This window comes from Dermacentor silvarum, chromosome 10, assembly GCF_013339745.2.
Source record: "Dermacentor silvarum isolate Dsil-2018 chromosome 10, BIME_Dsil_1.4, whole genome shotgun sequence".
In the NCBI taxonomy this organism is placed as follows: domain Eukaryota; kingdom Metazoa; phylum Arthropoda; class Arachnida; order Ixodida; family Ixodidae; genus Dermacentor; species Dermacentor silvarum.
The window spans coordinates 10,658,453-10,676,364 of NC_051163.1; the positions used below are offsets into that span (position 1 = coordinate 10,658,453).

Below are 17,912 nucleotides of genomic sequence, written 5' to 3' on the forward strand. Positions count from 1 at the left end.
AAATAAATGTTTTTCCCCCTACTCAATTCAATTGGTAGCCATTCTATAACTGAATAGACCACCGGCTGTATTTATATCGACCGGGTTCCGGGAATGTGTCAAGACAACAGTGAATGGTTATGTTTATTGCGCTGGGTATTTTAAACCAGAGCGAGGGAAAGGCGGTTAATAGGAAAAGGAGGGCAAGGAAAGGTACGTGTAGTTCCAGCACGCAAATATAGCTTGTGCTCGTTTATCTGATACGATACACGCATTACTCTGTCTGTCCAGCTTTATTTCTTACTTTTAATCTCAATTCTCAACCATAATATCTCTTCAGATATTCGATATCAATTGTACATAAAGTGGTGCTGGTGCAAAAAAAGCTCTGCTCCGTGGCCATTTCGGAGCCCCCCGCTGAAGGACATTACCGAAGGTTTTCTTTTTTTGCTGCTGTGAAGAATGAATCTGCTAAAGAAAGCACATTCGAGTCCAGAGTTCGACAGGAGTTTATCAGAGCGTAGTCTGTCGAGCGATAGGTGCCCACTCCACACTTTGCCCCAGTTTTATGAAAAACGCCTTCCGGGCTGGCCCTTCGCGATGCCACCTTGACATTTCCGCACCAGTGCCCCTTGACTTCGATAGTGACTGCCTGTGGTCAGTGAAATGTTTAGGGAGTAGAGTTACTGTATATGCTCCCATGGGAGAGCCAAGTGGAGCAAATACAGGAACTCTAGGAGGAAGGGATCACAGCACACAGAACCAAGGTAATGGTGTTTGCCGTCGCTTGGAGATACTCAGATTATGTTTTGCATTTTGCCTAATTACATTAAAAAGTCTTAATTAATTAATCAACTTCTCTAATATTTGAATTAGATTTAATGTGTCAACGAGAAAATTGTAGAGCAACATGAAAAGCTCCCGATACAGCTTTCTGTTGCTCAATACGTGCTACATAAAGGTGTTTTCCCGAGCGTGAAAGATGCCCGCGAATACACGCGAAGTGCCTCGAGCGGCTAGTCGCGCGGCAATTTTGCGTGTGTTTGCGGGCTTCTTTGACACTCGGATAAACACTTTTATGTAGCACGTATTGAGCAACAGAAAGCTGTATCGGGAGTTTTTCATGTTGCTCTACAAGTTTCTCATTGAAACATTTCATACAATCATAATATAAGAGTAGTTGATTAATTAATTAAGACTAATTATGAAATTATAGGCAGAATGCAAGAAGTAATCTGAGTATCTCCAAGCGACGGCAAACAACATTACCTTGGTTCTGTCCAGCTACATGGCATTTGCATATTTTTAAATATTAGTGCATGATAGTTGGGACACCCTGTATATATACATTCATGACTTAATTGCCCACTAATATATCTTCTTGCCTACAACTCTGTTGACAACTGCATCGTTTACCGCTCAAGTACATCCAAGGATGACCATGTCGCTTTTCCAAGAGACCTTAACGTCATTTATAATTGCTGTAATAAATGGCAAATGATACTTTTCAACGCGAAAAAATGTCATGTTATCTTTTTAAACCGCAAGCATGAAAATTCCAAATTCTCGTACCTCATAGATAGCACAGCAGTGTCTCAGACATTCATCATCATCATATCATCATCATCATATTCATCATCATCAGCCTATATTTATGTTCACTGCAGGACGAAGGCAATCATACAAGTACTTAGGAATTCACCTGATGCATTACCTGTCGTGGGCCACGCGTATTAACGTAATTTTGCCAGAGCTTCCAGGACACTAACGCGCCTACACCGAAACTTGCTGAACTTGCCAAACAATGTGAGAAAACTGGCTCATTTAACAAATGGCCAGCCACAGCTGGAATGCGCGCCATTCATATAGGGTCCTCGTATCAAAACTGCTTAACCAAGTTGATAGAACCCATGCGAAATAGAACCGATCATTTCATTACACGTGACTATAGTTCCCAGTCGAGCATAACTCAGATCAAACTTGATATCTCCCTCGAGCCATTATACAGTTGTCGTTCCATTGCTCTTCTTTTTATTTCATAAATATCGTTATAGCACCAGGTCATCTTCCTTATGTATACCTGTCAAAGCGCCTTCACGCATTTCACGCCGCTTGCATAATCAGTACATCAAACGCATGCACGGAACAACACAAGCTTTCAACCAATCAGCACTTCCTCGTGCCTTCGACTTTTGGAATGGTCGTCTCAATATTATCGCATCCATCTGCAAGCATCAATCATTCCAGTATTGTCAGTGCAAATATTTTCTCAAGTGACTTCCTGGCGTCACTGACATCCTGGCATCCTGGCGTTATGACGCCACATCCTGGCGTCATAAACCTTTGTTGTTCTTGTGTCTTATAATGATATTCTTTTATTTCTGTTATGTTTCAACTTTTGTTATGACAACTCCTTTTTATTTAGCTTTGTATTTGCCATCTGTGCTGTATTAATACTAGTTTATTACCTGTTAAACGTTTTGTACTTTACATACATGTCTAGTTTTGCTTTTGGGTTTTGCCCTCCACCATACTTTCCATTTCTCTTTTTGCCCCGTATCTTGTGCTCTGTTATTGTTTCTTACAACAATGTCATTCTTTGTCTCCCTTAATGCAATGCCATTTTGGGCTCTGTAAGGTATTTTGAATGAATGAATGAATGAATGAATGAATGAATGAATGAATGAATGAATGAATGAATGAATGAATGAATGAATGAATGAATCCATCGCTTGAGGGCTTGAGGCAGTCGGTTCGGGTGGCGTAGGTGCACTGGTTTGGTGTAAGAAGGGAGGAGATTGAAGGCACAACCAGTGTATACGTGCGAAGTATTTGGGTAGTCCGGCAGTGGAGACTTGGTGGGTAACGCTTCGTTAGTATGTACAACGTGAAGGAGGTGAATGCATGCCGGGGTAAAGAGCGTATTTGTTTGCGTCTGGCGTATGAGTTTGCTTTGCGCTCGTGTTAGGTTTCGTTGGCGTTGAGGGAACCTATATAGCTTGCCTAGTGGTAGTTTCTTAAACGCGATTTCGAGTAACTGACGCATCTTCGCACGACGCTACGCCCGCTATACAGCCACTGCATGGAACACTGGTGGTGCATAAAATAGCGAAAGGTATATGTGGCCCCGTTGACGTGTATTTTTATTACTCCAGGTACACTTCATTAAGCCAATTGCAAATGTTATCTAAATTATGCCTGTGCAAGATTGAGGTATGCTTTAGTGTCAGGCCATATGCACGTAATATCTCAAAGAAGTCTCTGCTGTGCTCATCCATCGAGATATATTCTTCGCGGCATCGTTCTAGGCGCGAAAGCGTCCATAAAAGACCAGGATATCAGACATGCTTTTGCCACAACTTGCTTTAGCCTTCCGCTGCCGCGTCAAGACCTATTCCAGTTGAGGGTACAATGGTGCGTGTATACAGATATAAGGAAAACGCAGTCGTCCCCGTTATCTCTCGAAGAGCTAGATTACGGCCTCACGTCAACGTCGCTCCCTCCCAAAGGGCCCTGTATACGTCTTTCGAGCAGTGAGTCTCGCCATTCCGGGAGCTTCCATGAACGAGCCTTTTAGCCTGTCTTGCACAGGTGTAAACCCAGCCCTGCCATGCCGGAACTGAGCAAGGCAAGGCAGCTCCGACTTCATGGTGGCGTCGACGGCGTCAACTGGCGCCCGACGCGGTTCGTCGCGGCCAATCTGCATCCGTACGCGTGTTCTCTGTGCGGGGTGATATCTGGGAAGACGCTGTTGCTGCCTTGTGCGCACTCGTTGTGCGAGACGTGCAAAAGTGGCAGCGCCGACAGTGGTACCTCGGCCGCCTGTCCGCTGGATCGCGAGGCCTTTGACGAAGACGACTGCACCAGGATTGCGTTGCCCGCGAAGAAGATCAACGCTCTCAGGGTAAGACGCCCCGCTTGGAACGCCTTTTCAGATACGAGCAATTTACTCCGGTAGTGTACGGTACCTGTGCAGTAATATGGGCGGTGGGGACATGAAAGCAGAGCCCACTGTCCACAACTGTATATATAGAGCAACGTGCTCGCAGGTTGTTGCATGCAGGAACATGCAATTCTAGGTTGTGTGTACTGCACTGACCTCCACTTTGGTTTAATCAGGATGGTATGGCAAATCTTTATGAGATAGGGATGGCTCATCGGCCTACTAAGGGTAAAGGATTTATGGAATTGGCAGATGAGGACAGAGTCAGCCACCGAGGAATGCTTCCCCGCATGGTTACACCATGCGGAGAATTCCCGATTCTGCAGCAAAGGCGAACAGCGCTCGCATGACACTGTCGGCCTCCGCCGAGGGACGGATTTACTCCTCGAAGCTGGCCACTTGGCCCCGGTGCTTTCGTCGGAGGGCGGCATAATTTGGGCACTTCCACAGCAAGTGCCTGATGGTAGGCACAGCTGCCGTTTTACACGCTGGGCAACTTGTTTGCATAGGTGGTAGCTCCTCCGTAGTGTTGCCCAGAAGGCGTCTTCTGTCCTTGTGTGCACGCCAGCGTGCAAGTACATCCGGCGTCAGAGCAGTACCAGTGCGGGCCTTGTGCACGAGTACTTGACACGCATGAGACAAGCATGCAGGCAGTGGATCTACCTTCGGCGTATGTTGTTCTAGGCGTTCACGGAGCTGTCATCGCCTCTGTCGTTGTTCTAGGAAGGATGTATCTTCATTTCCGTCATTGTGCAGGGGCACAAAAGTTGCTACGTCGCTGCGGCGGTTTAAGGTTAGTATTGCGCTCGCAGCGGCGTGGGCCGCTTCGTTCCCTGGTACTCCGCAGTGGCCGGGAACCCAGCATACCCGAGTTTCGACTGCGTGTACCGTGCGCAGCCTCCTGCGTGCCTCTGCTATCTTCTTTGCGATGGGGTCACTGTGGGGGGCTCGTGATACGCGCATTGCCGCCTGACTGTCGGTATATACTGTAATTTGTGACGTAGCTGGAGGTTCTTCGAGGGCTTCGTGCAGTCTGTCACAGACAGCCAGCAGTTGGGGAGTCTGGGGCCGAGATTGTAAGGGTGTTCCAACTGAGCTCTTACCCTCGCTTTTTGCTAGAGATTGCCGAGTATAGTCAGTCAATATTGTGAAGCGCTCCTTTCACTTACAGATAAGAACATTCATTGCCGGGAAGATCATTATGAAATTATTGAAGGGTTTTGTGCGGTCAAATCAGGCTGTCATTACTCGCACTTGTATTACTCTTGTGGCGTGGGCACCTTTAGTTTGACCAATAATACTGCTTTTTATTGCTGACTAATCATATTGTCTAGCCCGTGCACCTACCTCCACGGTCACTACATAAAGCGGTTCGACCCACTCTAAGACGGCACTGAATCAGCAAAACTATAAGTGTATTTGTCAAATTTACTGCGATTTAGAACCAGAAGCAGGGGAACATAGAGAGTATAACTTGTTAGGGAGACGGCCTATAGAACGTAGCAAAAAAAAAAAAAAAAGAAAAAAAGAAAAAAAAGAAAAAAAAAGAAAGTTTTTGTCCTGCAAACTTCTTAACAAAGCCGTCGAAACATAATTCAGCAATGCGTGCTTCACATGTTCGAACGCTGCTTCAACGAGAAAGCAATGTGGTAATTTTTTAAATTGCTGAGTCCCATATATATAGTTAGAACCGTTGCTCGAATCTTCCGTATCTTAAACTCGGGGTCGTTCGTTCAACTTTCTTTTTTCTTTTGCTTCCAGGCTCACTGCTGGAATGAAGGCATGGGTTGCCCGTTCGTGGACACTCTGCCAGCTGTACTGCGACATTACGAGGAACAGTGCACCTTCCACTCAGTGCAGTGCCCGAGGTGTAGTGCGAGTGTTCAGCATGTGGCACTAGCGGCTCACTACACGACCGGATGCCACGACAGTACGAAAGGTCCGAGCCAAGACGAGATGCCACAAGCTGACAGAAGCTTAGGGGCTCTAGACGTCAACGCTGCTTTCGAGGAATTTAGAGCCCTATTGAAGAATGCGTGCCAGGATCAGTTTCCGACTATAGGGATAAAGATGAACGAGATCACCGAGCAAGTGGCGAACCACGGCGCGCTGCTACAGCAAATTGTCCGAACACTGACAAACACGCAAGCGACTCTGAGCTGTGGACAGACGAGGGTTGCAGAACTTTCAACAATTATTCACGAACTACAGAGCCGGCTCGATGCCTTGAATTCTCGATGCGAGGGAAACTCTGCAGAAAATACGGGGAGGTGGACTCACGCGTACCTTGGCACATGGAGAAAAAGCACATTCTGCGGAAACTGGAAATTGTAGCAGGCGAAATGCTCGTTCGTCTGGGAGATCTGCGTGAGGCATCCGTTCCGTACGGGGAATGTCCCGTCGCTAGGTGTTATCCCGACCGTCCCTCGTTTTGCAAGGGCAGAGCTAATGATACCTCCTGCTTCTCGTTCATTGAGAGACCACGAGAGCACATTTTTCATCGAATTAATCTTAAACACGATTTTGATAGTCGTAGCTTCAAGCAAGCCCTACGTGGTAAAGTGCTTGAAGTGATTCTGTGGCACTTGAAGGACGTGTACTTCACTGTTGCTATCTACGTGAGGGAAGCTGACGACACATTGGAAGTCCGGTTGAGATTGGCTGGAACTCTCGAAACATCTTCGCTGGAGTCCGACATCTTAAGTGTGTTCCTGTGGGATAAAGACCGTAAGATGAATTGCCTCTTAACGAAGACAGATGAGGCTGCCTTTTCAGCTGACCCTACGGCATGGCAACACGTATTTTGGCATAGCTATTCAGACCTCAAGAAGCGGGGCTTCTTTAATGGTGGGGAGCTGGATTTTATTCTGGATGTGCTTGGCTAGCCGATATTCACAATTGCAGGCATGCACAGATGCACATCGTGACTCGCTTATATATTTTTAATTGGTGATTCCTAATAAAGTATCTTGCGGCACCTGTTTTCAATGTGTTCTGTTTTATTTTTCTTTCCTGGGTACCTCTCAGAATAATTCATGTACATATTATACTAAAACTCTCCGCTAATCGCAATTAACTGTATAGAATTATGAGGGGGAGACAGCTTTTCACATTTGTCTGAAGCCAAAGCGGTACCTTGTGTTCCATGGCAATTACTATTTGTAGCAGCGACAAACTTTGAATTTCTTTCTTTATACACCAACATTCCTTTTTTTTCTCATTTCTTTGCCAAATGAAATGAAAACTTTATATTGTTGTGACTTAGAAGACATCGACACTGTTTAAGGTCTGCCTTTTAAAATCAGCAATGTGTGCTTTCGTGTGTTTTTATTTTTTAACTGTAAGCATTTTTGAAATTAGAGGTTCTCATCAAAACACTTTATGAAAGTGATGGTGGCGATGACCATAGCCGTGCGCGATGTTTCGGGCACATATTAAGGATAGCTACCCCACGGGAGTTCTTACCGGACAAATTCAGGCAGGAATCTGTGAGAGTATGCTCGCATGCTTAACCACTGCAGTAGGGTTTTCACTTGGGCTTGTTGGTTTTCCATAAGACCGTGTATCATTGCGCGCGAAAATGACATGGACAAAAGAGCGAACACGTATAACACACACGATGCTATGAACCACGAGCGAACAAACCCCTCCTCCCGTTCAAATCAGCCCATTCAAAACTAATAAAAAGGGCAATCGTCACTCTCTGCCTTAAGAACGCCCTGGAAAAGTCTTGCCCACACGTGACGAGCCGAAGTGTGGGCCAGCAAACTTTGCGCCTTTTAGAAGCAGGTTACCCGAGGCACCTGTTAGTGTCCGTAGCGGAGAAGCAACTTAAGAATATCAGGGCATCTGGCTCCACCGTGGTCCCCACCTCCCAAGAGATGGAGAAAAAAAAAAGGAAGTTCACTGTAATCCCATACATCCATAAAGTGTCGCACAACATCAAGAAGATCGGCCAAAAAGCTAACGTTCGAGTCGTGTTTTCCACGCCGAATAAGCTTGGAAAAAATTGCAAAATTACTAACCCGAACAAGAAAGAAAAGAAAGCATGTGGCAAGAATCACCAAAACGAATGGGTGAAATGCAGTGTCGGCGTAGTATATAAGATACCTTTATCATGTAAGCGTTTTTATGTCGGACAGACGGGCCGGTGCATCAACGACCGGCTCCGCGAGCATGCTAACAACGTAAATAACAAGACGGGTGGGTGGCTGGCACTTCATTGTGATGAATGCGGCTGTAGACCAATGTTCAAAGAGTGCATGATCATTGAAAAGTCGAACAATGAGATGACACGACTCATTATTGAGGCCCACTGCATCACAACTTTAAAAGATAAGTGTATTAGCATGGCATCTATCACCCTATCAGCTAAGGAAATAGCGTATTTAAATAGTACGTCACGCGCGTGTTGATTTTTTGTGTCGGTATGGTTCCGTCCTTGGTGTCATGCGCTGTACTGCCTGTGGCAAGGTATAAAAAGGTCACGTCTTCTCGCAATAAATCTGTTGATAGTTTGCGCTTCGTGTGTGTTATACGTGTTCCCTCTTTTGTCCATGTCATTTTGCGCGCAATGATACACGGTCTTACGCTTAACCACTTGTGACTTGAACAAATTAGCTTGTCGAGAAATAACCCCAATTTGTGTACTCTTTTTCTATAGTTAAATGGTGGGTAGCCCAACCTAAGTATTTAGAAGGCACAGACAAGAAGGTTATATGCTTTCGAATACTGCGTGTTGCTAAGATGTTCGTAGCGCGTGTGCGTGAGGAGGAAGAAATATTAGTCCGGACAGAGTGCTAGCTTCTAGCAGCATTTTTTTTTTTTTGGAACAGCCGCTCAGACACTTCATCGGCCAGCACGCGAACAATGGGCTGTAACAGGCCACCTGGCGGAACACTGCCGTAGCTGTGTTAGCAGGGCTCTTTTTGAACAGATACGTTCAGCAAAAAGACTGACACGGGCGCGGGTGTCATCCTAAAGGCCGTGGCGATACACAAGAAAGGCAGCTCCTGCATCAGCATGCCGTCAATCACATTATCTGAGAAAAAAATTTTTTTTCTCTCGCCTATACGAGCCTCGGGAGAATTGTTATTAGTGCTTAAGTGCTGTTTTTTATTTTATCTGGTTTTCTAGTCTTTTGGCTTCATTGCCATCGCTATATAAGATCCTGCTTCCCTTTAATAAATTTCAGTGTAGTTACGTGACTGGACTTTGTGTTTATTTTAGTGAACCTATGTGACTGAGCTTTGTGTTGCTGTGTTTATGAGTTGACTTTCAGTTTTAGTGTGGCATTAGTGCACTTATGTGACTGGACCTTGTGTTGCTGTGTTTCTGAGTTGACTTTCAGTTTTAGTGTGTCATTAGTGTACTTATATGTGACTGCACTTTGTGTTATTGTGATTTGGAGTCGACTTTTAGTTTAATGCGTGTAGGTTAATTCTTTTTTTCCATATATCTATATGAAAAGCAGTAGCCGGCGCCATCTTCAAAGTACCATATAATAAAAAAAATTCAGCTGTTAGTCTGTGGTGTTATCGTTTCCTTTTTCTTGTCCCTGTTTAACGATATAACAAAGGTTCACAGGAAGATGTGTGCACGCTTGATGTGATCAACAGTGGCTGAACAAGGTAGGTCGCTGGAGCCCTGGAGTCAACGTTTTCACCAAAGGACTTGTCTTCGTCAGGGATGTCACTGGTCGACAAGTACACTTGTCTTCGTCAGCTGCTGCCCTGACGAAAACAAGTTTATTTGTTGAAGCGTCCATTTAAGCGACGCTTCTTGTTCTACCATTGTCCATCACTTGGATTTATGCGATACACGAACTAGCGAAACAAATATGGCTTTGCGGAAGGCTTCTGGAATCCAGGCTACAACGGAAACTATTTATTCATAACGTCACGAAGGCGACAAGCTTTTTTAGACACATTGACCTTTGTTCACGAGGACCTTCTAAACCATTGGTCACCTACATCAAAGCAAAAAAAAGCAAGCTATGCGCGAGTTCTCAACGTCCCCATAGGGAAAGGTTGTCTTGCGCCAGAAGGCACAACCAGACAAACTGTCCAACATCCATTAAATGAATTTGCCACTGACGGACAAGAATTATACAGAGAATAACAGAGGGAACACCCACGGAAACTCGTACGTGATGACAGGGCCACCGCGTCTCTCCTGGAAGCGAGTTCCTGCACCTCGGGAATAAATTTATAGTTGTTCAGGTTTCAGATTCATTCAGATAACATTGTCTGATCATGGCGTAATAGTTCAGCGGAAACCCGCTAGGTGAAGAGAAGAGCCTCGTAGTTGTTGGACTGCGAGGCTTTTTTTTTTTTTTTTTGAGTAATCCGTATGGATTTCCTTTGTAGCAATTGCTACTATTGGGTCGATGCCTCATTTTCCATTTAATTCCTTCTCATCACCTAGGGGGTTTTCGCTGAACGATTAAGTCAAATACTTGCCTTTGCTTCGAGTTGTTGATAAATTTGACTTCGCACTGTCATCTGCTAGCCGCTTGGTTAGCTCAGATGGTAGAGCGGCTGCCCCTGAAAGGGCGGTCCTGGGTAGAGTCCCGGACCAGGACGAATTTTTCTTCAACTGCGAGGCTTTCGAGGAAACCGTTATGGGTTTCCTTTGTAGAAATTGCTACGATTGGGCGGATGTCTCATTTTCCATTTAATTATCTGAGCATACAAATTCATGCGCACACTTATTACAAGAGGAGGTGGTTTACCGGTTAAATTATAGCTCTGAGACCGGAAGCCGCGTCATCAGCGTAAATATACAAGCACGATTCTTGCTTCATCTTCAAGTGCACAAACTCTTGAACGTATGCCCTTACACATATCTTCCAGAATCTTTCCGGCAACGGACGGGAATTCAAAATCAGAAGTATCCGTGAAAAGAAAAAGCCAATAAGAAGCAATAATAAGAACGCTTTTACACAGACAAGACTCTCTAATGGGCGCAAAGGCTCAGCTGGCGCCAGTGGCGCCGCTCACCCCTCGCTCTCCACAATCGATACCGTACTCCTCGTCGCCTGCAGGGCGCCGTCTCTGCGCTAGAAAAAGACTCGCGATGCCGGATACGTGCACGGGGAAGCTGCTCCGACTACGCGGGGCGCTCGGCGGCGTCAACTGGCGACCGACGCGGTTCGCCGTGGACGGACTGCATCCGTACGCCTGCTCCCTGTGCGGAGTGATTCCGAAGCACACGCTGCTGTTGCCGTGCGAACACGCGTTGTGCGAAACATGCAAGAGCGGCAGCCTCGAAGATGACGGAGGTGTGTGCCCGCTGGACCAAGAGCCTTTTGTCGAGGACGAATGCGGAAGAATCCCTCTGCCACTGAGGAAACTCAGCAGCCTCAAGGCGAGTATCGTCATTTCGCTTCAGTGTTCGGCCAAACAGCACCGGTATATAAAGCGACAGAATCCTGCATGGATTACTTCTTACATTCCTAGAAATTTCTGGTTGACCGTGTTGCATTCACGGTTCGCATGACGAGCCAGCAAATAACTTCGATGGGTAGCGTCGTGAGAAAAGTTTGCGTCTTAAGAATTGACGCGAAGTCATTGCATCTGTAGTCGGTTTTTCTTTGTTCGCAATCATCAATTGCGCTTGAATACTCTCTTTATGTTCGGCTCCCCGCAAGTGACAACCGGCAACTTTAATAAACCCTTCCCTGTTTTCCCTTGGCGCGCGGTGGCTAGGTACGTGCCACCGACGGCCAGACGGGTCGCGTCATCTATTTTGTTGATTGTACAATGTGTCGTCCAGACATAGCCTCCGAGCTTTTCGGCGCGAGTTCGGTCGCGGTTATTGCCCCAGAGATTATAGGCAGACTTGCCGGCAATCTTGGAAGTCATTGACTACCGCGCGAAATTTTGTCTTCTCTGCAGCGAATTGATTTACGACCATTGTTATTAAAATTAGTGTGCCCAATAGACAGATATAAGTACTTTATTTTGGCATATATGCTACAAACCGAGGAAGGGAGGCAAATGGCGGTACAGAACATGACTAAGCCCTGCTCTTCTCGGAAGAAAATACAAGTAAAAACATGACGAAGGCACACTTTGTAGCAATGAGTCATGTTTCAACTTCAAAATTACAGCTTCGTCCAATGCAGAACATAGTATAAATATAAAGCAAACAAATCAACTATATGTTAACATACAAATAATGACGAGAAGTTAATCCTGAACATGGAAAGAAAGAAATGTACGTGAACCAATATTTCTTTATTGCGCCGTGTGGCATCTTCAGTTCATGCGATGTGGGAGATCTTGTAGCGTATTCCTAAATCGTGTCTTCGGTTTGGGACAGATGTCCCCGTTCCCGAATTTTACTAACAACCAGCATTAAATATTGCACCCGTAGTTTCGACAGTTTTTCCCGTTAGAACTTGATTCTCACTGCAAAAGCTCAACAGAGCGAGATCGAATGCTTCCATTTCGATAAGCGTACTACAAACAAACAAACAGAACAAACAAACAAACAAACAAACAAACAAACAAACAAACAAACAAACAAACAAACAAACAAACAAACAAACAAACAAACAAACAAACAAACAAACAAACAAACAAACAAACAAACAAACAAACAAACAACAACCAACCAACCAACCAACCAACCAAACAAACAAACAAACAAACAAACAAACAAACAAACAAACAAACAAACAAACAAACAAACAAACAAACAAACAAACAAACGCACGAACGAACGAGGCTAAACCCGACTGAGATTGCTGGTCCCATGTTGTCGGTGTTCCTTGTACGCTCCTGAAAATGATCTTGACGATTGCGCGTCGAGATTCCCGGTGTTGGCTGAGTTATGATCGAGACATTTATGCTCCCGTTTTCTTATTTTTTTCCCCTTCAAGGCTCGATGCTGGAATGAAGCCCAAGGCTGTCCCTTCGAGGACACCCTCCCTTCTCTACTGCACCATTACGAGGAAGAGTGCAACTTCCACGCAGTCGAGTGTCCCAGGTGCGGCGAGGTAGCCCTACACGCAGACCTGGTGGCGCACTACAAGGCTGGCTGCCACGGCACGGTGCCATCCGTGACGGACGACGAACCACCGCGGTACGATAGCGTCCTCAGAGTTAGCGACGTAAACGCAGCGTTGGAAGAATTCAACGCCATCTTGAGCCAGCTGTACCAGGACCAGCTACCGACTATGGAGAGCAAGATGAACGAAATCACCGAGCTGGTGACGAACCACGGCGCGCTGCTGCAGGAGCTTAGGCAAACTTTGAGTGAAACGCAGCAGGCTCTGACTTGCAGGCAGTCGGAAACGGCGCAACAACTTTCCGCCATGTTTGACGAAAAACTCCAGTCCCAGGTCGACACGCTTTGTTCTAGGCTTCGGGACGCCACGCCCGAAGAAGAGCGCGGGTCGCCCATGCCGTGGTGTAAGGAACAGAGACACGTGCTTCGCAGGTTGGACGTCATGGTGACGCAATCGCTTGGCTACCTGAGTGACCTGCGCCACGCCACTGTGCGGGATGTCCCGCACCTCGTCGCCCGCTGCGAAATGGCGTGCGATCACAAGGAGAGAGCTATCGTCGATCCGCTGTACTCGTCTGAACTGAGACTATTGGAGCGCTTCACCTATTGCCTGAACCTGAAGAACGCCGACAAGATCGGCCACGATTGTAAGCGTTCCGGCAGAAGAGTGCTGGACGTGGTCGATCTGTGGCACTGCAAGGACTTGTATTTCATCATCGCCATAGCCCTCGATGACAATCCGGGCTGGTTCGAAGTCTGCGTTCAACTGGCTGGAACAGTTCGGACCTCTAGTCTGAACCCTTTCGTCAGAAGTGTGGAACTGCAGGACAAAGATTGCAGGAGGTGTCGCTACTTGCAGGAGGCGGATCCGACTAACATGTCGGGTCATCGCTCGAAATGGAAGAACATATTTCGAACCGACTACTGGCAGCTGCTAAGGGATGGCTTCTTCGATGGCGGAGAGGCAAATATTAACGTCACCGTCTGCCATGTTTAGACGCAGTTGGCGCCACCTCTGGTGATTAGAGGTGGGCGAAAAGAAAAAAAAAAGGGTCGGAAAAGTAGTGCCCGCATTTCCCGTATTTTGAGAACTCTTAGGTAACCACCACAACTGTCGGGCTGCAGTGTATTAAAAAAAAATCATGGGCTGTAACGTGCCGCAACTGCACAGTCGTTTACGGGGGATGTTACAGTGGAGGGCTCCGGATGAATTTTGACAACCTGGAGTTTTTAACGTCCACCCAAAGCATGGTAAACAACCGTTCTTGCATTCCGCATCCATGCGAATGCGACCGCTGTAGCTGGGAATCGAACTCGCGACCTCGTACTCAGCAGTAGAACGCCATAACCACTGAGCCAACGCGGATGGTGGGCTGGAATGAAAGTTATACGGCAGACTCGATTTATTTGTGGCGGCAGCAGAAATGAAGCTCTGCGATGAAAACATCTCCTAATGATCATCGGCAATGTTACGATCTCGATGGTAAGGGTCTGAAATATTCAAGGAGGTAGAAAAGTCAGGATACAGACTCCGTGATGTTGCCGATGGTTGAGTATAGCTAGTCTTCCTTGCATCTCTGGGTGGACGAGAAAGCTTCTCGCGACAGTGTTGAAGGTTGTTATAAAGGTCGCAGTTCCGCCGAATTTTCAAAATGCTGAGTGCAATGTTAGGCGTAGCGAGACTTGCAACGTTTTGTGGAACATCAAGTGCCGTAAACGTGCGCAGCGGGGTGCCAGCGTTCGGCGCATACATTCCTGTAGATTTCTAGCTCGTAGACAAAGTTGTCTTCCTATAGGCTTGTCCTTTTGTGCGTGTGGGGTCTGGAGACTTTATCGAGATAAGTTGTTAAATGTTCAATTTACTTTGGTCTACTAGTGTTTCATATAGGCTTCCAGGTGTTTGCTACATTGCCGAAACTCTATAGACATGTTCCGACAAAATAACTTGGTGTTGCTGTTGGTGACAATGGCGATCTTTTAGTAGGTTTTCTAACCTGACATTCCGTGCAGACAAGTGTTCCGTCTTAGCGATGCTTTTCAGCATAGACTATTTGTCATATGCTCTCCATGAATTGATCAGTCAACTAAACATGCAGAAAAAGGACGCGGGTCCACTTTTCGCGCAATGCGAAGTTCTTCGGTCATCTCCGTCGTGTACACAGGCACAAACAAAATCTACAGACTTCACGATGACTGTCAAAACAAACTTTCCTTTTTTTTTCTACCAGAGTAGTTTTGTTCCCGGTTCGACAAGATAAAGAGAAGTTGAGTGGCCCGCGCCCACTCGGCAGGACGCACCGTGGGCAAGGGCTATCGAGCCAGTCGGAACCATTGCAGTTATGTGCAATACAATGAACCGAAAACTACCCGTGTCAAATAATCTTCAGAGCTTTCCATCGCTACAATATTTCCACCCACATCTCTGCCAGGATGATTAAAAGTTGGCTAGAAACATTTTGCCGAGCACTATTGCCTCACAACGTTAAATTGTTGAATGAATGAACATATGACATCAGGTGCAATCATTTCGTTTTCTACATGTCTGGAAAACTACAGCTTTCGCGACTTGTTATTTCGCAATCCATGTCCTTTCTCCCGGCTTCAACCCCTCGATGCTGTTTATGCCTGTGCATATACCGTGCAATGAAGCACGCACCCGAACGATCAGCCTCAAGAGACATCACTACGCTCGCCACTCGCACTTTGCCCGATGTTCTGATGTCGCACAATGTGAACGCGTGTAAGTGCTTGCCTCTACACGGCCCTTCAATAAAAAATAAAAGCTTGTCCAGGTGGCCAGGTTATCGGACTGTTAGTTTTCAGATGCAAATTGTGCGGGTTCCAAACATGTTTGTTGTTCTTGCTTTTTGATATTTAATGTATATTGCAAATCAGATGTGCGGACGCTCGCATGCGTGAGGAAGAATCATGAATGGAAAATTATCATCCACCGTGAAAGGAAACTCGTGTGCGCTTTCACCTCTCGCTTCTCTCGGGTGGATGACAAGCTTTCGCTTTCAAAATTCCTCCTCCTCGATTTTTTCGCACATTGTATATTGATATTTTATGCTATCTTACGAAAAATGTGATACATAGCCCATATGACCACAGCCAGTAACGTAACTAGTACTTGGTACGGCTATGGGTACATAAAACCACCGAGTGAAAATTTGGCCGCTAAAGAAAAAATATAATATTCTACGCAGGCCAAGTGATATAACACCAATAAGCGTCTCTACCACAATGGAAATGATGATGCCGAGACCACAACGTCGCATCTACAATGTGCGTGTGCGAAGGCGGAATCTACAGACAAGCAACAACTACTTGTGGAGTATTCAGGAAAGAGTGACATAAGGATTGTGTTGGGCAATAAAAATTTGTAAAAATAAAAATAATTACAATAATAAACTAAGCCCTGCCTGCTGCACCTAAGTAATGCAGGCCGTCAAATTGGAAAGATAAATAAAAAGGACAGTAGTCAGTCAGTCGCAGTTTAAATAACGAGGGAATGTATTTTGTAGATTCAGCTTACGCACTCATATTTGTGGCTGCTCTCGGATTTGCACCCCATCCAACTAACAATTTTCTTTCGCAGGTTGTGTATGGGCTTCGTGTATCAGGGTAATGTCGCCGCTTTTTCGGTGACGTTCCTGTTCGGTGGCATGCTTTTCGGTGCCCAGAGGTTTTGTTCCTTCTTTACGCGCTGTTATGTTGGGTGACTGTAGTAAACTGTAGTGACCAAAGAAATAATCACGTACTTACATTAGGACATACCCTATATACCGGGGGTTTAGGCCATACAAAAATTATTAAAAAAATCGCATGTGGAAGAGTGCATAATTCTATTCATTGAGCTGGACTACCCTATGAGGCGGAATTTCTTGCGCGGGAAATTGAAACAGTGTAATCACTAATTAGCAAAATACCATTAACCAGCTTTTTAATTATTTGCTTTATTTATGATAAATATTAAAATTTACAATTGCTGCCGGCGAGTTCGCAAGACGTATCCACTTGGAACGAATTTTCAGGGAGACAGCAGTTTTGAGATCTTCATTACTAAAGTGCACGACGAAAAACATTGCCGGTCCAGTTACCCTTGTGCTTCGATGCTTAAATTCAACATACTTGAGTAACTGTCAATAATATTTCAATTTTCGTGATCATTCATCTCAAGTCTATTTCTCTATTCTATTTACTCTGGCGTCCCCCAGGGCTCGGTGCTTGGGCCACTTCTGTGCGTCATTTATATAAACGACATCGTAACAGACATTCCAGTTCATATATAATTATACGCCGATGTATGCGTGCTCTACTCTGAAATTGAAACTATATCAGATCAAACAACACTGAACGAGGCCTTCCAAAAGATTACTGAATGGTGTGATGCCTGGCAGATGCCGATAAATGTTCAAAAAACGGTTTACATGATAGAAACTCGGAAGAAAAATCTCCTGATATTCCAATATTCGTTTGCTAACAATATCCTCTCCGAAGTTGCACAATACAAATATCTATAATTGGGGATCACTAACTACCTTAACTGGACTAAGCACATTGATGAGGTGATAAGCAATGCTAACCGCAATTTTTTTTTCTTAGGCGAGCGCAAACTCTCCCCACCCAGAGTCCGGCTCCTAGCTTACAAATCGATTGCCCTTCCAATATTAAATTATGCAGCGATAATTTGGGATCCATTTACTAAAACGAACATTATTAAAATTGAAAAAGTACAAATGAAAGCAGTTCGTTTTGTTTATAATAGCTATGGACACACATCAGTAAGTGATATGTTAAATAGGGCTGGTTTGACATCTATAGCCGAAAGAAATCGCGTTTCCCGACTTAAGTTATTAATAACAATTGATCAAAGGCCAATTTAAGATTAATATTGACGGAATAATATCCTTCTCTTCAGGTTACACTACAAGACAACGTCATAATCTCACAATCACCCCTTTTTGTCAGCGTA

The 17,912-nt window shown here is 45.4% G+C and overlaps 1 protein-coding gene across 1 annotated transcript; it reads left to right on the forward strand.

Annotated features, from left to right (window-relative positions):
- The first annotated feature begins 3,377 nt into the window (after positions 1–3,377).
- LOC119431384 (uncharacterized) lies at positions 3,378–7,430 on the forward strand. The gene is made up of 2 exons (XM_037698866.2): positions 3,378–3,883; positions 5,684–7,430. Exons 1-2 carry the CDS (start codon positions 3,590–3,592, stop codon positions 6,254–6,256), a joined length of 867 nt encoding a protein of 288 aa, XP_037554794.1. The 5' UTR covers positions 3,378–3,589; the 3' UTR covers positions 6,257–7,430.
- The last annotated feature ends 10,482 nt before the right edge of the window (positions 7,431–17,912 follow it).